This window comes from Aulonocara stuartgranti (genome assembly GCF_965226115.1).
Source record: "Aulonocara stuartgranti genome assembly, chromosome: 11".
NCBI classification, from domain to species: Eukaryota; Metazoa; Chordata; class Actinopteri; order Cichliformes; family Cichlidae; genus Aulonocara; species Aulonocara stuartgranti.
This window is the reverse complement of record NC_138947.1, coordinates 31,557,006-31,581,092: the sequence shown is the minus strand read 5'-3', so window position 1 is coordinate 31,581,092 and position 24,087 is coordinate 31,557,006. Positions and strand designations below refer to the sequence as shown.

General features: G+C 39.0%; 2 protein-coding genes across 5 annotated transcripts in view; both read right to left on the bottom strand.

Annotated features, from left to right (window-relative positions):
• LOC309717043 (sialic acid-binding Ig-like lectin 14) overlaps window positions 1-24,087 on the bottom strand; it is a 287,651-nt gene that overhangs the window by 261,224 nt on the left and 2,340 nt on the right. The window contains exons 3-9 of one of the 4 annotated variants that reach the window (XM_082551287.1): window positions 23,628-23,918; window positions 19,639-19,887; window positions 18,879-19,139; window positions 18,684-18,774; window positions 16,249-16,341; window positions 16,080-16,143; window positions 15,730-15,987 (exon numbers count right to left, since the gene is read on the bottom strand). In XM_082551287.1, the coding sequence (XP_082407413.1) occupies window positions 15,952-15,987; window positions 16,080-16,143; window positions 16,249-16,341; window positions 18,684-18,774; window positions 18,879-19,139; window positions 19,639-19,887; window positions 23,628-23,918 (1,085 nt within the window). In that variant the 3' untranslated portion in view covers window positions 15,730-15,951. Of the gene's footprint in view, window positions 1-15,729; window positions 15,988-16,079; window positions 16,144-16,248; window positions 16,342-17,546; window positions 18,775-18,878; window positions 19,140-19,638; window positions 19,888-23,627; window positions 23,919-24,087 lie in introns of those variants that run through there. The other 3 variants (XM_082551288.1, XR_014279613.1, XR_014279612.1) reach the window with 3 other exon arrangements.
• LOC309717045 (myelin-associated glycoprotein-like) lies at window positions 1,558-6,282 on the bottom strand. The gene is made up of 8 exons (XM_082551291.1): window positions 6,254-6,282; window positions 4,926-5,285; window positions 4,288-4,569; window positions 3,131-3,391; window positions 2,963-3,053; window positions 2,637-2,729; window positions 2,461-2,524; window positions 1,558-2,372 (listed from the first exon to the last, which is right to left on the bottom strand). Exons 2-8 carry the CDS (start codon window positions 5,032-5,034, stop codon window positions 2,337-2,339), a joined length of 936 nt encoding a protein of 311 aa, XP_082407417.1. The 5' UTR covers window positions 5,035-5,285; window positions 6,254-6,282; the 3' UTR covers window positions 1,558-2,336.

Sequence of the window (24,087 nt, the reverse complement as noted above, 5' to 3'; positions counted from 1 at the left end):
ACAGCGGACACAATTGACCATAATGGCACCACAGTGGAAATACGCACATAGAACATGGAAACAAGACTTTCAGAATAAACAGGAAACAGGACAACAAGAACCACACAGGCAAGAACCATGATAGGTAGACACACAAACCAGGGAGACTTACTACAGGGGCAGATGACACAAAAGGATCTAAAAAACAAAGGACTAAAATGGCAGAAATTAACTAGATAAGCTAAACTGAAACTAGAACACAAATGAATAACAAAATACAACGAAACTGGGTCACCCAGTACCGTGACACAACCCATCATTATACGTGATTGTGAATAAGAGAAATGGTATTAGGTTTTTTTTTTTCTGATAGTCAATTATGCTTAATTGCTTAATACTGATCAGAATATAATCAGGTATGTTTAACCGTTTCACGCATAGTGGTCACTACAGTAGACAGCTATTCAAGGGCTATTTTCTTGTATTTGTGTCAGTGTCGATGGTATACTTGCACATAAACCACTACACTGGACATTGATGTCTCACTCTATACACTATAAATTGTCCACCTAAGTGAACATGTAAAAAACTCTTTAAAAAGTACATGTTTAAAAAATGAAGTTCTAAAATGTTCTTTTTATGCCTAAAGATGAATAAAAAATGCTTAAATATGTATCTAGAATATGAAAATATCAGAAAAAAATGTAAACAAAAAAGGAATTATGTTATTTTTTTACTTAACCTTTTTCATTGTGTTCTTCTTCCCCTTAACTCTGATTTCCAGCTTCCTGAATTCCTGAAAGTTGTGGTGGTGGTTAATTTCTGATGTTTTCAGTTTGTTGTTTTCTGGACTGATGGTGTCCGTTAGTTTACATCACCTTCATATGACTTCAAATATTAATCACTTTTTTTTTTTTTTTTTTACACACATGCTTTGACTTTTGAGCATGTTTTTCTTGGTTTTATTTTGTGCTTTGTAATGTTTAATGAAGAATAAACCATATTCCATTTTATCTATTGTTGCATGTTCATGTTTTTCAATATTTCAAATTCAGATTTTTTGCTGAACCTTTTCAGGAACTGCTATATTTAAATTTTGGTTAACAGCCCCATCTTCTGACCAGTATTAATATTTTCATTGACTACTGAGTCACAGTCTGTTTAAATATCTTTGATATAAAGGTCTGTGTTAACTTGAGTTGAAAGCAAGCTGTCTCTGGCACAGATGATTGTTGTAAGTCTTTGAATTAAACCTTTTCCACACATTTCTAACAACAGAAAGATCAAACTAATAAAACTCTGAGCAATTCCACTAATCTCGATCAAATATTCAAAATCATTTTTTCAAAGCAGCATTTACTACATTTGTTCACCTTGGCATGCTGGCCTGCAAAATCCAGACCTGATTACCAATTAGTCTTACTTGTGTTGCAATTGAATTGCAAGAACTTTGGTCATGTATCAAAATATAAAACAGGCCGTGAGTATATTGCAGTGGTAATAGGAAACAGAAGGAAATTAGCATAGAATGTGTAACATGGCTTCATAAAGCAAAAACATACATGAATAATTCTGATGGTAGTTTTTTAAATTTTTTTATTTTAAAACATCACTGTGTAAACGATTGTGTAAGACATTAAATATGGTTGAATAACACACTTTTTTTGTTCTTTATTTCATTTTGCATAAATGCTCAAGACTAATCTATAGTTATTCTCCACAAATACCCACACCCCATGAAGGTCAAACATCCTTCAACTAGACCTGTGCTGATAGACCAATATCATATAACTTGACTGATGTTGTATTTGATAACCCATAACAGCTCTTAACAAAGGTAATAATAAAGAAAAATGATATTGAGTATAAATAATGAACAACATAGTTTCAAAACATTTTTAGTAATTTGACAAGTTTGCACATAATTTAATCAGACAATATGTTGCGATAATTTTGAACATGAGTACATTCTTAGTGTAGATTTTTACAAACCTACAGTAAGAATGTACAAATGTGAATTACACATTTGTGAAAAAAAATATGTCATATATTATATACTTCATAATAATAATTTTGCGATTGAATTTTTTTAAATCTGCAACCTTTGCGACCTAGCAACTTAAAGATTTTTACAATACGTTATTGGTAATTTTTTAAACAATATAATTTGATAAGCCAAAGGAAATGTTCTAGATGAGATTAACAAGAGCACTTTAACAAATACTATTTACTTACTCTATTTTCCAAAGAAAGTGTGAAAAATATATGATAGAAATATGTGATTAAGTTGCACAAGGATGTTTTTCTTGATTCATATCAGAAGACACAAACATGGACTGCAGCTGGTTTTCCACACGCTACACATTGTTGTATATTGACTCATCGCAGTCAGTCTGCACAGAGAAACAAGATTAATTCACTCCCCTTTTCATGCATGCACAAAATGAATGAACTAATGAAGGAAACATTACTTATCCCTACATTGCCATAGACAGGAGGGTTGTTGTACATGTCAGGGCAAGGGATATCGTTACAGTGGTTTTTTCTGGAGAAAGAATGCAAAAGGTAAAGATTAAATCTAGTTGCATATCTTCTTAAATCATATTTAATCATCAGTAAGATTTGTTTGTTTTCAAACAGAAGTGAAGAATTAAAACCTTTTTTGTGGGGCACTATGAGGGAGCTCCACAGGTCTGTCTGACATCATGTTGCTCAGGTTAGTGGTTGTTGTGTCTCTTGATCTCCCCCTGCTGGCAATAAAATGTTTTTAATTAAATGAGAAAGGAAACTGACACTTTTCACAGCCTCTAACCAAAAAGACATAGATATTTAAAATATCTATCTATCGATCTATCGATCGATCGATCTGCACACACACACATACATTCTGGTGTTCATTTGGTTGTAATTATGACTATTATTTCACAAATGATGCAATAATAACAAATGCTTATTTTCAATGATTATGTTCATGACAACTTACCATTTTTTAACAACTCCCAACCCACTTCCTATCAGAATAATCAGAAAAATCACACCTGCTCCAGATGAGATAAGAATATTCTGCATGTTGTCTGTCCAGATAGAAACCATAATGAGTGTTTTTGTCATGTAAAAACAGAGAGATCAGTGCATCTTAAGTCTTTCTTACCATTAACAGGTAAAGAGAGCAAGATGTTGTCATATCCCACCACGTTGTTTGCCAGGCACTGCACACGCCTGAAAGACCCAAAGTCTGTCTGCAGAGTCTCAATAGTAACAGAGCCATTTTTCTCTGCTTTGCTGCTTTGCATGACTCTGTCACCCAAAATAAAATAGACCATGCTGGGAGGCTCGGACTCTACGATACAGTCACACTTTATGATGCCGTTCTCAGAGGAGCACTTTGAGGAAGTCTTGATGTCAGGGGCAGCTTTAAGGACAAGAAATATAATTAGTGGGGATTTATCATATCCTGTTAGCATCACTGGAGAACTTCAGGTGTACAGATTCTCCCTCATTTACATCTGACTTATACTCAACCTTTAAATTAAAGCTTTAAAATCTAAATCAAATCAAAATGTATTCCTATATCACATTTAAAAGCAACAAAGTGTTTTACAATTAATTAAGAACAAGAGAAAACAATAGAAAAAAAATGCATTAACAAACATAAAACAAGCGTGATGCTACTCAAACTAAACTTGAATTAAAAGCCAACACTAAAAAAGTGAGTTTTAAGATACAATTTAAAAAGACTGAATAGACTCTGAAGTACGAATATCATCTGGCAGATTATTCCAGAGTCTAGGCACTGCAACTGCGAAGGCCCGATCTCCTCTATGCTTCAATCGAGACCTTGGCTGTAGTAAGAGCATCTGGCTAGACGATCTCAGTGCTCTTTTGGGGTTATACATGTTGAGGAGTTTGCTTAAATAACTGGGCGCCATATCATTTAACTTTAAAAGTAAGTGAAAGAATCTTAAAATCAACATGATATTAGACAGGGAGCCAGTGTAAATTTGCTAAAACTGGAGTGATATGTTCATACATTCTAACACTAAAAGACGTGCAGCAGCATTTTGGTCTACCTGCAAGCAATGGAGAAATGAGTGTTGAAGACCCAAATAGAGAGAATTGCAGTAGTCCAGTCCAGAGGTGATGAAGGCATGAAAAGGTTTTTCTAGGTCTTTTGGAGGAAGATAAGGCTTTGCTCTGGCAATTTCACATAACTGATAAAAACGGGTTTTCACCCGTTTTCACCCGAATTTGATTATCTGCACTGGTAGAATTATCTGCTATTAGTATAAACTGATACAGTATACTTACATTTTACTTGAAGTATCTTAGATGTTTCCAGGTGCAGCCCTCGATGGTATGTTACTCTGCATTTTAAAGGCTTGTTGTGATCAGAGCGGTTTGGGCGAAAGGTCAGAGTAGATGTTGAATTCCACTGGCCTTCATGAAGCTGCTGTGTTTGATTTTGCTGTTCTCCAAAGTGACTCCAGATGAAAGAAGGTGGATATGTGGGGCAGGAGTGAAACACGGAGCAGGATGCAGACACATTCTCACCCTCCTTTACTTCCTCTTGCACAGATAAATCAGGTTGACCTGTGTTAACAAAAAAGATTATAGTCATAAACCAAATGCAGTTGTGAAGGTAAGTGTACTGTATTGGAAATACAAATGCACTTAAACAGTATAGCTGCTGATGTTGTGTTTTATGCAGCTATCAATTTTGATCAAGTGAATTGATTTGATAAGTATTTAACTGTAAAAAGTAAAATAGATTAAAAACAGTGACTGGGCATAGGGATTATTTAATGGAGAGATATTTCCTATTTTATTGCAAACAAAACAGTGAAAACATCCGTTAGATATTACTGATGTTATCTTTTCACAAATATAGTTATGCTAATATTCACAACATGCTTACAATAATTTTTAAAATAAATTATTTTACATACTGACTGAAATAGAGACTTTGTTATTTTTGTAGGAGTACTGGTCATAGCCTTTAATTTCAATCCGGAAATATAAAGGCCCCACATCACTTTGTTGAAGATCATCAATCATCAGAGAACAGTTCTTCTTGCTGAGGTCTCCCAGCAGCTTTGTCCTATTCCGAAACTGACCCGGAGTTTGAGATGCATCAGAATGATAGACGACTTGATCATTGTCATTGTACCAGATCCCTGTAAAGCTTGTGGTATTGGTTTTTGGATCTGGGTAGTTATAAGAGCAGGGGATCACCACACATGATCCAAGGAGACCTTTCACTGAGGATGACACAGCAGCAGTCCAAGATGAAGCTTCAGGTTGAGTCACTGCAATAAATTTGAGAGCAAAACGTGATGAAGAAACAAACAAAAACAGGGTAAACAATGAGAGGAAGACAATGCACAGGACAAAATCTTAATAATGAAATTTTTTTCCTCAGCTAAATAAGATAAAAAAAACAAAACAAAACACATACTGTTTAACTCTGTATATTTTAAGAATTTATACATTATACAGAACACACATACTTTTGGAGCAAATGCACATGGACAACAAAAGCCACTGTAGAGCATTCATCTCTTCACTTCAGCAAATAAAGTGATAAAGCTGCTGTTTTTTCTCTTTGTAAAAATATGACATGATAGTTTCTGTTCTTCTTTTGACACAGTACATTTAAGTCAGACCTTCCCAAAGTGTGGGGCCCGCCCCCCAGGGGGGGTGCAGAGCCATTGCAGGGGGGGGCACGGTATGAAAAGGGGGGGGAAAGAAAAAACAAAACGCTTGGACACTGCTAGCACAGGGCGCCCACAGAAATGCAAAGCAGGAGATGAAGCATCGCTGAATATGTTTTCAAACCAACTTCATTCTAAGCCAAAGACTAGAAAATATGGCGAAGCATATCTTCCCTTTGGCTTCACCTGCACAAGTGCCAAGGTAGGTCTCCCCTGCAGGATTGGTTTTCCCTGCGTCGGGAGCACGCACTGGGCTCTCCAAATCACGGACAAACAGTATCCTACAGTTGTTTATGTTTTTAAGCCCATTTTGCACAGAGAGGCATTTTTTGAAAAATGCATTGATAGCAATGTTGAATATTATTACACACATACAGTAAAATAATTACACCGTGACGCCTCTGCCTTTCTAAATGGAGGGACAGTAACTGCGTGTGTATATGTTAGTGTGTAAAACTTGAAGACAGTAAGATTAACAGTATTTTGTCTCTACCTGCCATTCTGTAATTCATCTCATGTAAACCATAACGTGGCGCACAGCGTGACGTGAAAAAGGCACATACCTTTGACGTTGCGTGACCAACTCTGTATTCCTCGTCCACACGTAAACAGAAAAAAAGGAGTTTTAAAAAAATCTGCGTTTTCGGTGATTCGAAACGCCGTTTACGTGTGGAAGAAACAGCTGCGTTTTCAAAAATACCCGTGTAGGTGTGGACGTAGCGTAATAGAGTTAGTAGTTTACTTTCTTACTACCTGTAATTTATTGCAGATTACTTGTATTTGCTTAATTGTTTACTAAATGTTTGAGGTGTGAAAGAAACCGCAATGGAGCAAAATATGGGTGTGTGTGGTTGGAGGATGTGTTTGTGCGTGTGCGTGCATGCGTGAGAAGGGGGGGGGGGGGGGGGGTGCGAACATTTTTCTTGTAAAACAAAGGGGGCCTAGCAAAAAAAGTTTGGGAACCACTGATTTAAGTCAAACACAAAATCTAACCTTTCTTTCATATATTGTATGTCTGTGAAAGGTCTCAGTGATCCAGGTCATCTTAGTCTAAGTAGCTTGGAAAGAAAAGTGTCTGGACTTCTTTAAGTTGCTTTAAGACCTTTCACCTCTCATTCAAGAAGGTCAAATGGTGGAGAGTCCCAGATTTTAAGCCCTGTGGGAGTGTCCCCAAGAGGAACATGGACCCCCTATTTGTCCTCTACCTAATCACATGAGCAAAGGTGTGAAAACGGGTGTGGGTCACAATCAACCAAGGTTTCAGGTGAACCCACCATGAAAGCTAGCCCCACCCTATCATGTGATTTACTGAGGTCAAATGGCCCAGGATGTAGGTGGGTGTTAAGGTGTCTGGGGAGGGATCTCAAAACTGGATTATAGATGGCAGAGAATTGGTGTTGTAAGCCACTAACCTTGTTCAAAGATGGCCGTTCACAGAGGACATAGATGGCTTCTTTCACTCTTCTTTTAAACCATTTGTCTTCTCTTTCCAAAATGTGAACATTGGCATCCTTGAAAGAGTGACCTTTGTCCTTTAGGTGCAGATGAACAGCTGAGCCTTGTCCCACCAAGGTGGCTCTTCTATGCTGTGCCATGTGGCTCTTCACCCTCCACATTTTCTGGAGCTTTTCTCTGAGCGCTTGGTACTTCTCCAGCTTCTTGTGTACATTCTTCCTGATGTTGCTGTCATTCGGTATCGCTATGTCTATCACTGTGGCCGTCTTACTCTGTCCAACACTACTATACAACCACTATACCTAAGATAATATAACTATATTTATACACACACACATAAGCACATGAGCGTGGCACAGAAAGGAATTGGCAAGAATATCAGAGGAGCGAAACACCAGTAGAACAGTCACCTGAGACTGCAAGGCTAGACGGACCAATCTGTGCATTGCCTGGATTGGTTACAACAGTGACTCCCAAAACTTTTTTTGCTGGGCCCCCCTTTGTTTTTACAAGAAAAATGTTCCCCTTTTCATACTGCGCCCCCTGCAATGGCTCTGTGCCCCTCCCTAGGGGGCGGGCCCCACACTTTGGGAAGGTCTGGGTTACAAGAAGGATTATGAAATGCCTGGAATGCCTAGAACTGTACAAGATCAACAGGACCCTAAGAGCCTTCATCAGGAACTTAATGGGACTGTGGCATACAACACTAGAGGCCAACTTCAAGCCCATAGCACAAGTCACCATCAAGCCAAGGCGATGCTCTGTCCCCAGCGCTGTTCTGCATAGGCCTGAACATCCCACCAGCCGCGTGCTCAGTGAATACCCTAAGCAGAAACCCAAGAAAGAGGAGGAAGAGGAGGAACTACCATGGAAGGACAGACCCCTGGACTGTATACATCATTGGCAGATAGAGGAGGTGGCTGACATCCAGAAATCCTACCAGTGGCTAGACAAAGCTGGACTGAAAGAGGCACAGAGGCACTAATCATGGCAGCACAGGAGCAAGTTCTGAGCACAAGATCCATAGAGGCTGGGGTCTATCACACCAGCCAAGACCCCAGCTAAGATACTGCACAGGACCCTCAAGCTCCCAGGCCTCTGATAGAGGACGTGAGCCTGAAGGATAGACCGCAAAAGGGGACTTTTATTTTTATTTTTTTTTACAAATATAAATCACATGACAAATGAGGCCCCAATTCTCTGAAATGACACGGCATCGGCTTTTTATGTTATTCGAACTGTTCAAAAGACGCAGGAATTGGATCTGAGGTGATTCTGAGGTTGAGGTGGATATTGTAAGCCCATTATTGTGCCATCAAACAGGTTAAAAAACACACACATAAAAGCACTGTTTAATGAGGCTTTGTGCGCTCAACCTTTTGGCAAAGCAATTGGCAGTCTGTGATGAGTGAGCACAAGGAGAATAAAAGTTTACAGGACAGAAGACCTTTCAGCAGAGAATGAGGCCACGAGCTGGTCCATAAATGCTGACTCTTAACTGGAAATGATGGGATGCAGTTGTGTTGGGAAAAGAGTGGGAAGCTGGACTAACCAGGAGGAAGGAACCTGGATTTTGTGGCAGGAACAGAAAAAGACTGTCCCTCAACTTAACACTCAGCCTGGACTTCGCTACAGCTGGGTTCATGCAGCGTTTTCTGCTTTTTCAGAAACAAAGGCAATCTGTACTTAAGTTACAATCATTTAAAGATTAATTTCAAATTACTTCGTTTTTTTGTTTTACTAGTTTATGTTTGTGGATTTGATGTATTCTATTACATGCGTATGATATGAAGATTAACTTAAGAAGAAATAGCTGTTTCCTATTAGTCCACAGACCTAGATTTGTCTACATAGAATAGGAAGAAATAATTAGCAGAAGACAAGTTTTTACTAAAGGTGTCTTTACTAAAGGAAAGTAATAGAGAAAGCAAAAAGATATTTCTGTACGATGCTGTATTTTGTGTTGTGGATCTTACCGAGGGCGGCCTCAATGGTAATGTCACGGTCTGGCTGGCAGACCGTGGGGATGTGGGGAAAGGAGGACCCAAAACGCAGACTCTGCGATGCAAACAGTGCTCTTTATTTACAGTGAAAAGCTGTAAACACAATAACTCCCCGTTGCTCCCTTGAACCCCGTGTGCATGCTTCCCTCCGACGTCTGTGCTCGTGCTCGTGCTCCCCCAACCCGTTCTCACTCCCAAAGCGTAACATTTTACGCTAGGTGACAAATCGTCACCATATTACGTTTTCGGCTACCCACCACGTTCCTAAATGACGACCTCAGAAAAAGAGGAAATATGAGAACCGTCTGGACTGAACCTACACATGTTCGCTCTTTTTCTTCAAATCGCTTAGAAACACGCTATTTAACATCATTAAAGTCCTGGTTAAGGTCAGGAATAAGGTTATGGTCAGGGCTAGGGATAAGGTTAGGTTTAGGGCTGGAATACAGGTCTGGAACGTCTACTACCGCGGGAGCGTCATTGCACTGGATTCCAGCCATAACCCGCCGCGTACCATAAGAACGCCGAAGGTCTCCTTTCGCGTTCCTCAGGAACGCCGCGGGACGTGACAAAACGTCCACATGTTACGCCTCGGGAGTGAGAACGCTCTGGCTCCCCGCTGTTGTGTTTCCGCACACCCCGTGCGTGCTGCCTTTCTGGACCACTCTTCCTCCTGCAGGGAAACCATAGAGGCAGCCGTCAACACTAACCCTCGGCGGGCATATACGAACAACACAGACATATGCTGACACACTAACTTGGTACGATAACTCAATGATCCCGCGCCGGTGGGAGCTCCAACACTCTCCTAAGTAGCTCCCCCGACGAGCCCTGATCACCAACAGGTGTGGCAGGAACTTCAGGTGTGGCCAGTCCTTCGCAGGGCCACACCCATCAGGCCTGCAGGTGGCTGTGCTCCATCCTCCAGCCACACCCGCAGACATACACACGTATACACCCACACCCTGCCTATACATACGAGTGGGACACAGACTAACACAGCATTGTGGAGAAAACACACATCACCAAATAATAATAATACTAACAACAATAACAACAGTCAAAACTGGTCACGGACCCCCGAGTCCTCCAGAGCCGGGTCCGTGACAGGTAAAGTGCAGACAAGAACCCTGGAGGAGGTCCTTAACTACAGGAATCTGAGTAAAACCTTTCTGTAGAGCTGATTAGAATTCAGCTTCAAGTCAATGGTACTTTCAACTGTTCTGTTAAAATGTTTAGATTCTTGTTTAAGCCCTGTTCGTTGTTTACTTATTTTTATTTGAGTACTAAATTTGTCTTCAGCTCATTTGTTTCTTAAACAGCAGAAGTAGCTGCTGTGGATGCGTAAAAAACCCTCACACGTCTTGTAGTCCCATTTCTCCTTTTGTCTGAGTTTTAAATTACCAAGACGATGTTAAACCAATTACATTTATGTGTTATTCACTAGACCATACACAACTGCAAAAGAAATTTGCACATTCATTTCAGAATAGGAAAAAGTGACACAGCTCACGAGTTTTGTACAGACAGTATTTAATCACGAGTGAAATTGTTTGTTTAAACTTAAGATGAAGAATCAAAACCTTTTTGTTGGGGCATAACGAGGGAGCTCCACAGGTCTCTCTGCTTTCATGGTGCCCAAGTCTGATGTTGGCGTCTCCCCTGATCGCCCCCTGCTGGCAGAAAACAATAAAATAAATAAGAACATGAGAAAGAGAGCTGTCAGTTTTGGTAACCTCTTAAGTAGAGCCACATTTGGCTGCTATATTTGGATGGGCAAACAAAAATAAATGAATTTCAGATGCAAGCTCTGAGATAAGTTTTTTTGTACATGTTGGGTGACAAAAATAAGCATCATTACAATGATCTCATGGAACATAGCAGCCTATGATGGTCTGAACTGAAAGAGCAGCAGCAGCAGTTTCAGGAGTCAATGTGTGCATGTTTCATTTATAGAGAGATTATATTTTGAACATTTTTATTTTTTATTTTTGTCAACATACCTCTCATGAGTAATGCTACTGAAGTAAAAGCACAATGAATCAGTGGATTTTGTTTTTATTAAAAAGAAGAAGAACACAATTAGCCTGTTTTTTTTTCTCTTCCCCAACTAAACATGAAGAGAGAGGAAGAGGGGTGTGTGTTTGTGATTTAGGATAATCTGTTTTTAAAGGAACATTTTTAAATACCACAGTTGTCTTTGATACTAGTTGTTAATGTTGCTATGCTGCTCATTTAACAGTCTTTCTATAAATGAAAATAACAAAGAATTCAACACCATAACACACATCTAAAGGAAAAGTTGATCCTCACAGCAGCAGCTTCTCTCTGTGCTGATACTCAGAAAAGATGCAAATAACATCTGAGATAGATTTCACTAAAGTATTGACTGTTATAACTCACCAAAGCAGAAGTAAGAAATGAATGTGTGTGACTTCTTCTTTCAAGCTACAGGATTGTGTCTGTGTTTTATTTGTAGCTCTGACTTCATAGTTAATCAGCTCTGTACTTTCCAAGAGACATGGTGCTCTGCTTCTTACTCTGAATACTTTTTTAACTCCTGTGTTATGTGCTGCTTTTTCTATTAACTGAATAACAAAGGACATAGGCAATATACCTTGTTTAGGTGGTCTGGCTGTCAAAACCTCAAAAAAATGTCTGTTATTGTGTAGATTTTTTTCCAACCACCATTTCAGAAATACAAATATTTTCTAAAACTCACCATTTTCTAACAACTCCCACTCCAGTGGCTATCAGAATAATCAGAAAAATCACACCTGCTCCAGAGGCTATGAAAATATTCTGCATGGTGTATGTTCAAAAAGAAGGCATATTGAATATTTTTTGTTTTGCCATGTAATTATAAACTACAGGAATCTGAGTAAAACGTTTCTGTAGAGCTGATTGGAATTCAGCTTCAAGTCAATGGCACTTTTAACTGTTCTGTTAAAATGTTTAGATTCTTGTTTAAGCCCTGTTCGTTGTTTACTTTTATTTGAGTACTAAATTTGTCTTCAGCTCATTTGTTTCTTAAACAGCAGAAGTAGCTGCTGTGGATGCGTAAAAAACCCTCACACGTCTTGTAGTCCCATTTCTCCTTTTGTCTGAGTTTTAAATTACCAAGACGATGTTAAACCAATTAAAATTATGTGTTATTCACTAGACCATACACAACTGCGAAAGAAATTTGCACATTCATTTCAGAATAGAAAAAAGTGACACAGCTCACAGTTTCAGTTCCTCTCCAGTGTTTAAAGTGAGAGAAACAGTTCGTGTATGAGCTCTGTCCTGGTTCACATGTGCCTCCTAAATGTCTCTCTACTTATTGAGCCATCCCTTGACTTTTTGTCAGATAATTAAAGTGACAAAAATTTGTGTTCAGGCTCAATATCTATTGTTCTTGAAAGTTAAAATATCAGTGAATCAAAATCAAATCTCTTGTTCTTTTTCAGTGCACCTGACCTTTAGTGTGGGTCAGCCAGTTGCAGCTTTTTGCCTCAGTCACAAACTTCTGCATTAACATTTAGCTATACCTTGTCAGCCCTTTCCAGACCTTTTTCCCCTCACCACATCCTGACTTTCCTTTCCAAGTGATATTGTGAATATGTGTTAATATGGTGCTACGGCTAATTGTAGCCACATCTGTCACTGCAGCCATCTTCCTCTGCTTGTCCACCACCACTATGTCCGGTTGGTTAGCCAACACCAGTTGGTCTGTTTGTATCTGGCCACAGGATATTAGCTCGTTCATTTTCAACCACCCTAGGGGGCTTTTCTTGTTTTGCCTTAGGGACTTCCAGGTCATACTCAGCACAGATGTGTCTGTATACTATGCTGGCCACTTGTTTATGGCGTTCCATGTATGACTCGCTGCCAGCATCTTGCACACTGCTGTTATGTGCTGGATTGTCTCAGGGGCATCTTTACACAGCCTGCACCTGGTGTGGTAGACCCCAACTCCTCTATTTCTTTAGAGATTGTTCCTGTGCTGCCATGACTGGTATGTCTGTGCTGTCTTTCAGTCCAGGAACCGGCAGGACTTCTGGATGTCAGCCAATTCTTATATCTGTCTGTAGTACATACCATGCAAGGGCCTGTCCTTCCGTAGTGGTTCCTCCTCTTGCTCCTCTTTCTTTGGTTTCTGCTGCCTGAAATATTCACTAAGCATGTGATTGGTTGTGACCATCCTCCCGATAGATATATAGATATGTAGATGAATATGTATGTATAACTATGTATCTACTGTATATCTCTTGTGTCTCTGCTGAAATTTCCAATGGTGGACTTCTGAGATCCAATCTTCTTAACTGCTCATCTCAAAGGTTATTTCATGTCTTCATTTTATGTTACTTTACTTAGATTTGTCCTTAGCACATTTTCACAAGAATATTTATTTTACCATTTGTTATTTATTGTACTCCCTTTTAAACCAGTTGTAGTAACATTTTGTCTTTAAAACTGTTTGTCTATCAGACTTTACTCAATACGTTTATTAAAAATAGACATTTTTAAAGTAGACATTCAGAGATCAGAGTGCCACACACAGTACATACGCTTCGTCATATTTCCCGTCTTAGCTTTCAGGAGACTTTCGTTTGGCTCATTATCTCCGTCTCTCTCCACCTTTCTTTTCGTCACCGTTAAATATTTTTTCCATTTTTCTTGCAGGTTTGTTTACGACACTTCATATCTCCTGCTCTGTGTGTGTGTTCGTGCATGCTTGGTGCCAAAAACCCTGCCACCTACTGTAGTAGACCTGCAATTACAGTTTATTCTAGGGGAAAAGAAGCATGTTCCGCGGGGTCACAGATGGCGCGCCCCACTATTTGAGAAGGACTGCCTGAATCTACTGGTCAGGTTAAACAGATTCATATTTACTTAGTTATATTCTGATCAGTAGAAGCATAATTAACTATCAGCAAAATTTGATTCTTTGTTTGAGCATTACAACACTTAATGCTATTTCTCTCATTCAAAATCATCTATAATGATGGGCATGAATGAATTTGTGACACAGCCTCTTCTCTGTCCCAGGTGTGAATATAAAAGCTGGATCGTGTCTACACACAAAATCCAGACATTAGACCAGATATGTTCACTACTCCAACCACATTTCTCAGTAAAAATATTGATCAGGCTTATATTTTTGATTTTTGTGGTTTTTGACTAAGATTAAAGATCTTAATCTACCATTAGGATATATGGAAAAATAATAAATGAGAATGGTTCTGTTTCAGCCTTCAGATCAACTTTTATACATGGGTGGGGCGACTTCAAGCATGACCCCATATCGCACAACAATTTATATTAGGCCTGCACTTTTGCAGAACAGTTTTCAAAGTCTGAAAGGTTTTGAGGGAAAAAAACTAAACATTTTGGTTTTTTGGTTCACTCGCTGTTTTGAAATTTGCATGAACAAAATAAAAAAATAAAAAAAAAATAAAAAAGTGAAAAGAAAAGAAAAAAAGAAATTGTGTTTCAAAACCAAAAAAGAACAAGAACAAAAGCAAATTAACAAGAAACTCAAAATCCTGGGTCCAAGACCCAGGAGACCCAGGAACCATTACTTTTAGTTCCAATCAGGCTATCTTCAAAGTAGCCAAATGTTTCAAGTCTATTATCAAATGTGCCCCATTTTATACACAAACATTGAAATTAGGCACACGGTTCTGAAAATACAAAGTCATGTATCAACATCATGACTCCAAACTGCTACACTCTCCACTGGTCTCACTCAAATAATATAAATCAGGCAAATGATATAGTTCAGGCAAATCTCTGAATACACGGCTGCCTTTCCCAAGACAGCCTCAAGAATGAAGGAGGAGATACCAGAAGACAGGCTGTTACACAAAGAAAGCTAGGCAGGCCATAAAAGTAATACCAGCAGGACTGGCATCTCTTCCTTTCTATTCCACTTGGGCATATTTATGATTAAGTTATTAGAAACAGGCTCCAAAACGGTGGCATGAAGGCCCCACATCCTTTAGCGGAACCTGTGCTGACAGACCAGCATTATCCACCTTAACTGGTTTTTGATAACCCATGACACAAATAATAAAAGACATGATTGAACTCAAATAATGAACAAAATAGTTATTGACTTAGCTAACTTAATAATTCATCTTAAGGGTAAATAATTCATAGCACATTACTGTCAGACACTATGCTGCAATAATAACTCAGAATTATTATTATTAGTTATTATTAAAAATGATCTATTTCTTATATTTTGTTACATAAGAAATTATTTAGGGCAGCACTGTGGTGGAGTGGCTGGCGCTGTTGCCTCACAGCAAGGTCCTGAGTCTCCACCACCTGACCGGGCCTTTCTATGTGGAGGTTGCATGTTCTCCCTGTGTTTGCATGGGTTCTCTCTGGGTACTTTGGCTTCCTCTCACAGTCCAAAGACATGCAGTTAGTGGGGTTGGTCTAAATTACCCGTGAATGTGAGTACGAATGGTTGCCTGACTCTATGTGTTAGCCCCCCCCCCCCCCCCCCCCTTTTTTTTAAATTACACTCATTTATATAATGAGTTAAATAAAAATCAAAGCTTAAATATGTTTAGTAACCAGACAACTTTGGTATTATTAGAGTACTTTATTGGTAATAATTCAAAGCACATCATTTAATAACCAGTAAAGAAATCCTCTGAGAGCAACAAGCACAAAGATTAGTATTTACTTAATTGTGTTTTAGAAAGAAAATGACAGAAATAAACAATTAATATTTCAAATTGTTTAAGGTTTTTCTTTTTTCTTGACTCATATAACAACATGGACTGAAGCTGATCTTCCACACGCTACACATTGTTGTATATTGACTCATCGCAGTCAGTCTAGACAGAGAAACAAGATTAATTCACTCACTTTGTTTATGCATGCACATTATGAATGAATTATTGAAAAAAAAATCATTACTTGTCCCTACATTGCCATAGAGATGATCATTGGCATAAATGTCAGAACAAGACATATCCTTCCTGTCCTCTTTCCTGCAGAAAGAATGCAAAAACATTAAATCAAGTTACACATCTTCTTAAATCATATTTAATCACGAGTGAGATTGTTTGTTTAAACTTAAGATGAAGAATCAAAACCTTTTTGTTGGGGCATAACGAGGGAGCTCCACAGGTCTCTCTGCTTTCATGGTGCCCAAGTCTGATGTTGGCGTCTCCCCTGATCGCCCCCTGCTGGCAGAAAACAATAAAATAAATAAGAACATGAGAAAGACAGCTGTCAGTTTTGGTAACCTCTTAAGTAGAGCCACATTTGGCTGCTATATTTGGATGGGCAAACAAAAATAAATGAATTTCAGATGCAAGCTCTGAGATAAGTTTTTTTGTACATGTTGGGTGACAAAAATAAGCATCATTACAATGATCTCATGGAACATAGCAGCCTATGATGGTCTGAACTGAAAGAGCAGCAGCAGCAGTTTCAGGAGTCAATGTGTGCATGTTTCATTTATAGAGAGATTATATTTTGAACATTTTTATTTTTTATTTTTGTCAACATACTTCTCATGAGTAATGCTACTGAAGTAAAAGCACAATGAATAGAATCAGTGGATTTTGTTTTTATTAAAAAGAAGAAGAACACAATTAGCCTGTTTTTTTTTCTCTCTTCCCCAACTAAACATGAAGAGAGAGGAAGAGGGGTGTGTGTTTGTGATTTAGGATAATCTGTTTTTAAAGGAACATTTTTAAATACCACAGTTGTCTTTGATACTAGTTGTTAATGTTGCTATGCTGCTCATTTAACAGTCTTTCTATAAATGAAAATAACAAAGAATTCAACACCATAACACACATCTAAAGGAAAAGTTGATCCTCACAGCAGCAGCTTCTCTCTGTGCTGATACTCAGAAAAGATGCAAATAACATCTGAGATAGATTTCACTAAAGTATTGACTGTTATAACTCACCAAAGTAGAAGTAAGAAATGAATGTGTGTGACTTCTTCTTTCAAGCTACAGGATTGTGTCTGTGTTTTATTTGTAGCTCTGACTTCATAGTTAATCAGCTCTGTACTTTCCAAGAGACATGGTGCTCTGCTTCTTACTCTGAATACTTTTTTTAAACTCCTGTGTTATGTGCTGCTTTTTCTATTAACTGAATAACAAAGGACATAGGCAATATACCTTGTTTAGGTGGTCTGGCTGTCAAAGCCTCAAAAAAATGTCTGTTATTGTGTAGATTTTTTTTCCAACCACCATTTCAGAAATACAAATATTTTTTTTTTTTTTTTGCCTGTCCTGTTTGGCTCTTTTGCCATCAGAATTATTGTCTAAAGGCAAACAAAGATGCCCAACGGATTTACTTTACCAAATTGACCATCCCAGCCTTGGGATGGTCCATTTGATTCACCTTTTATTGTTCATTTTATTTTCACTTACTGAATATGGGACAGACTTGACTGGGGGAAAGAAGGGGAGAAAGAAAGAGGGAAAGAGAAACAGCTGAGAAGAGGGACGGGGGAGAAGGGCAAAAGACAAAAACCAACAGAACGGGCAGAGAAAAAAAAAAAGCATATATCAATCACCTGGATCGCCTGCTGAGAAAGAAAAAAGAAAACAAGCAGAAGAGAACAAGAGTAATAGAATAAACAACATCACAATGATATATGGGAATATGACAGTAAATACTAAATATTAAACATTATTGTGCAGCACATAAGATCAACAGAACACAGTGTGCTTTGAGGTAGGAGCCAAAAAGGGTGTAGTTTGTGGGTGTGATCACCCGTGTGTACACCTGTGAGCATGGACGCGCTTGTTTTTTTAAAAGGTTCCTTCATGTAATCATCTGCTAGAGGGTGTGGGGGGGCCACAGCCCCGTCCTCCAGGGTATGAAGCAGGTATGGAGGAGATCAAAACTCCAGACATCCAGAGGCCCCCAGAACACAAGAGACCAAGGAAGACCACCAGAGGGGCAGCCGCGCCACTGTCCCAGAAAGGGCTGAGGAGAGTCCCAGATGAGGGCTCACTCAGCAGCCGCGGAGCAGAAGCCAGGGGGAGTTGCAGTGACGCGCCCGTGAGCTCCGTCGGCAGCCAGCTGTGCCTGAGAGGCCGGGGGCACCCCACCTCCGAAGTGGCCCGAGCGAGCCCCAGGCTCCAGGCCCCGATAAGCGGCCGCCAAGGAGTGAGCCGGTGTGTACCTGGACGCCCATCCCCGGACACAAAGAACCACCAACGCACCGATGTCTGAGGGAGTCCGCCACTGGCAGGGGAAGTGGTGGTGGGGGAGATAGGCCTCCAAACCTTGGAGGGCCTGAGATGTCCCCAGAGAGGTGGCGCCTGACACCCAAACTGACATATAGACACAGAAATACAGGCACACACATATACAAACATCCATTCCCACCCTCATGCTCTCATATGCACTTACTCCACACACCAACGTGGAGACAGACATAAAGAGACGCTGTACACACAATCACACTCCCCAAGCGTACTCTACAAACCGGGTCTAGGTACCCTTGCCCCTGGAGGGGGGAACTGCAAATACAAATACAAATATTTTCTAAAACTCACCATTTTCTAACAACTCCCACTCCAGTGGCTATCAGAATAATCAGAAAAATCACACCTGCTCCAGAGGCTATGAAAATATTCTGCATGTTGTCTGTTCAAAAAGAAGGCATATTGAATATTTTTTGTTTTGCCATGTAAATATAAAGTGATAATAATTAATGCTTGAGATTCTTGAGATTGAAATTTTTTTCTTACCAGTAGCAGGTAACAAGAATGTGAGGTTAGCATTTCCCAGTGTGTTGTTTGCCAGGCAGTGAACAAACTTAAAGGACCCAAAGTATGTCTGCAGAGTTCCAGTAGTAACAGAGCCAACTGTCTCTATGCTGGTGCTTTGCAGGACTCTGTCACCAAGAACAAAATGGACCATGCTGGGAGGCCTGGACTCCACGATGCACTCACACTTTACCACATCATCCTCTGAGAAACACTTAGAGGAAGTCCTAATATCAGGGGGATCTGTAAGGACAATAGAGAGCTATAATTAGGAGATAAAAGATAGTTGTGCATTTATTATATACATTATATGGATAAAAGTAGCTGCTCAGCAATCTAAATTTATGCCATGTTGCCATGATGTAAGCAGAAGTTTTGAACTTTGGAGTTATTGAGTCAGATGACTCAATAACACTATGCGCCTCAGTACTTGGTGACACTGCTTTGTAACTTTATGTTAATTTTGAAATTTCTTCCTCCTAGATATTCCAAAAACTGGCTTCTCAAAACAGTAACATCCTATTACAGTACCACACTCAAGTTAAACGATCTCTCGAGAACGACCCATTCTTTCACAAATGCTTGTAAAGGCAGACTGTACGGCTGGGTGACTGATTTTATGCACCAGTGGCAACGGGACTGAAAACACCTGAATTTAAGGATTAATAGGTGTCAATAAAGTTTATCTTTGACTCACATGAAAATCTATTTTGTTGTTATATTTCTTCCATTTTGTACTCACATAACACATTGAGCTTCATGGTGCTTGATCTGTCTTGTCCTTCCTCATTGACAGCAGTGCAGTACACGGACTCTATTGAATGTCTGGAGACATTTGACATTGTGTAGGTTTGTCCCTTATTCAGCAGAGCACCAGTTTCACTGTGCCACTCATAGCTGCTGACAGGGTTAGCATCACTGGAGCACTTCAGGTGTGCAGTCTCTCCCTCATTCACTGACTGGTACTCAACCTTCACATTCACTGGAGCATCTGCATAGAAATATTAATCCTATTATGTTACTGTGCAGCATGTTATCTTATTTTACATACTGTCAGGTCAAGGTTGAGCTTATTTCAACATTCTGGCACCAAATGAAAAAGTTCAGGAAGTCGATGAAAGTCACCAATATTTTGGAGATGATGAATATACTGACAAAATATCAAAGCAGTCAATCCAGTAGTTGTTAAGACTAAATCGACTTTCAGTAAGTGAGTCATTGTCATACCACTAGACTGACGTCGCTGTTCATTAAACAAACAAACAAAACAAAAAATAAATAAATAAGAGAGAAAAACGAATTTATAAATAATTCATAAAAACATTTTAAAAAGGATGCATATAGAAAGGCATAGAATTTACAGTTCTTTTTGGCACAAGCTCATTCAGTGCAATTATCAGGCAACTGAAAGATGACTTATCGTGTCAGCAAGCAGAGGTTTTGGCAGTTTGCAGGTCTGTAGCATTTTGGGTGTGTGTTAACCCAGCGGTCCCCAACCCCTGGGCCTCGGACCGGTACCGGTCTGTGAGTTGTTTGGTACCGGGCCGCGAGAGTTGAGGCTCAGGTGTGAAATGTATAGTTTTCAGGGTTTTTATCGGTTTTCAGTATTATTTTGTTATCGTTTTTATCGTTTACTCGGTTTTCCTTGGTCTTTTCACGTGTGTTATGAATAAATTTTCTTTTTTTCGGTACCGGTACTAGTTTTATTTTGTTGTATTTATGCGCGACACCTTAAAGGCCGGTCCATGAAAATATTGTCAGGCATAAACCGGTCCGTGGCGCAAAAAAGGTTGGGGACCGCTGTGTTAACCACAACACAAAGGAAGAAATACATTAGCAGCTAAACTAGATAAGTGGTTGTTTTTGCCCATCATTCTGAAATGGATCATAAGGCCATTTCCAAATAAGTTTCTCATTCTGCAGTGTGAAAGCTTATTCTCACTGTAGGAAACATTCAAGAAAGTTTGCAGTCTTTCCAGGAGTTGATGTCCCAACAAATTCACCCCAAAGTCAAACTACAATGCTAAAAAAAAAAAAAAAACTAGTAATAAAAATGCAGTGTTAAAAAAAAAAAAGAATAAATCAAAAAACCCACCAAAAATCTGGGCAGCATGACTGCAGTCATTCACTCAACCATGAACTCCTCAGTATATCAAAGTATTCTAGAGTCAAACATGAGGCTACAGCTTGTTTGCAGCTTGGTCTTAACTAGTTAATAATCCCAAGGACATTACCTACCAAAGAATGACTGACAAAGAAAAGAATCAAGGTTTTGCAGTTGCCTCGTCAAAATTTAGATCTCAGATTTAAATTGTGTGGTGACAATTTAAAAGAGAGCTGTGCATAAAGAAGTGTCCACAAACCTCAATGAAATGAAGCAACCTTCTAAAGATGTGAAAGATTTCAAAATGATGTGAGAAACGGCTACTTACTTTACAAGTCATTGTAGCCAAAGGTGGTTGTACATGCTACTGGGTTTTGCTTAGTTTTCAAATTACTTTGGAGTTTTGTGTAAGTGTTCTTTAACATGATTGCACATACAGTGGCATGCAAAAGTTTGTGCAACCTTGTTAATAGTCAATATTTCCCTGTATTAATCGTTGGTTGTTACAATAAAAAAAAATGTCAGTTAAATATATCATATAGGAGACACACACAGTGATATTTCAGAAGTGAAATGAAGTTTATTGGATTTACAGAAATTGTGCAATAATTGTTTAAACAAAATCAGGCAGTTGCATAAATGTGGGCACTGTTGTCATGTTATTGATTCCAAAACCTTTAGAACTAATTATTGGAACTCAAATTGGCTTGGTAAGCTCAGTGACCCCCGACCCTACATACACAGGTGAATCCATTAATGAGAAAGAGTATTTAAGGGGGTCAATTGTAAGCTTCCCTCCTCTTTCAATTTTCATTGAAGAGTAGCAACATGGGGTCTCAAAACAACTCTCAAATGATCTGAAGACAAAGATTGTTCACCATCATGGTTTAGGGGAAGGATACAGAAAGCTGTCTCAGAGATTTAAGCTGTCTGTTTCCACAGTTAGGAACATATTGAGAAAATGGAAGACCACAGGCTCAGTTCAAGTTAAGGCTCGAAGTGGCAGACCAAGACAAATCTCAGAAAGACAGAAACGACGAATGGTGAGAACAGTCAGAGTCAACCCAAAGACCAGCACCAAAGACCTACAACATCATCATGCAGCAGATGGAGTCACTGTGCATCGTTCAACCATTTGCCACACTTTACACAAGAAGATGCTGTATGCGAGAGTGATGCAGAGGAAGCCTTTTCCCTGCCCACAGCACAAACAGAGCCGCTTGAGGTATGCTAAAGCACATTCGGACTTCATTATTCATTCTGGAATAAGGTGCTGTGGACTGAAGAAACTAAAATGTAGTTATTTGGGCATACCAAGGGGCGTTATGCATGGAGGAAAAAGAACACAGCATTCCAAGAAAAACACCTTCTACCTACAGTAAAATATGGTGGTGGTTCCATCATGCTGTGGGGCTGTGTGGCCAGTGCAGGGACTGGGAATCTTGTCAAAGTTGAGGGACACATGGATTCCACTCAGTATCAGCAGATTCTGGAGACCAATGTCCAGGAATCAGTGACAAAACTGAAGCTGCGCCGGGGCTGGATCTTTCAACAAGACAACAACCCGAAACACTGCTCAAAATCCACTAAGACATTCATGCAGAGGAACAAGTACAACGTTCTGGAATGGCCATCTCAGTCCCCAGACCTGTATATTATTGAAAATCTGTGGTGTGAGTTAGAGAGAGCTGTCCATGCTCGGAAGCCATCAAACATGAATGAACTAGAGACGTTTTGTAAAGAGGAGTGGTCCAAAATACCTTCAAACACAATCCAGACTCTTGTTGGATCCTACAGGAAGCGTTTAGAGGCTGTAATTTCTGCAAAAGGCGGATCTACTAAATATTGATTTCATTTCTTTTTTTTTTTTGTGGTGCCCAAATTTATGCACCTTCCTGATTTTGTTTAAACAATTACTGCACACTTTCTGTAAATCCAATAAACTTCATTTCACTTCTCAAGTACCACTGTGTGTGTCTCCTATATGATACATTTAACTGACATTTTTTTTTATTGTAACAACCAACGATTTATACAGGAAAATGACTACTAACAAGGTTGCCCAAACTTTTGCATCCCACTGTACAACATTTTTCTCCTAAAAATGAGCACTCTGTGCTTTTTTTTTACTGTTAGTCATATGAAGTAATTGACATACACAAATCAATTGGCACTTTGTTCTATGCCAGCTTGTAATAAATATATATTTAAAGATAAACAGTTTCACATTCTGTGTAAAAAAATAAAATAAAATAAAAAAATAAAAAATAAAATATGAGTAACAAATTAAACTGTAAAAGTTTTAACTTGTTCTGCTTAGTTTTTGTTTTGAATGTAATTCTCAATATTTGTGTTTCTTTTCCCTAATTTCTTTCTAATTCTAACAACTGCAAACACATGTAACAAAGCAACCATGCCTAGTGTCGGAACACCCTTAATTTTCATTATGTTGGTTTGTGCTTTCTTAGCCTGGTTTGTTGCAATTTCACTCGTGGGTTTTACGATTTCTATAGTCTTCTCTTTATAACTATAAAGACCATTGTATTCTAGATTTTTTAAAAGTGATCATTTTTACAATATTTATAAGATTTTCTTTCATCTACATGTATTTGTCAGTGCACACTTACATTTTACTTTAAGGGTCTTGGATGTTACCCGCTGCTTTCCACCGTGGTATGTAACACTGCATTGTAAAGGTTTGTTGTGATCAGAGTGGTTTGAGCGAAAGGTCAAAGTAGATGTTGCATTCCACTGGCCATTTTGAAGCTTCTGTGTTTGATCATGCTGCTCTCCAGAGTGACTCCAGTGGAAAGAAGGTGGATATGTGGGGCAGGAGTGAAACACAGAGCAGGATGCAGACACAGTTTGACCCTCCTTTACCTCCTCTTGCACAGAGAAATCAGTGGGATTTGGTTCATCTGTGTTAACAAGAAAGATCAAGATGATTTTAAGACCCAAACTAACTGTGATTTTTTTTGCAAATCCAAAGACTAATCCAATTGTTGAATTTCCAAATACCATAATGCGTAGAACTAATATAGGAAACAGATTAAGGTGAGGAGAAGGGAATAAGAGAAAAAACAAAGC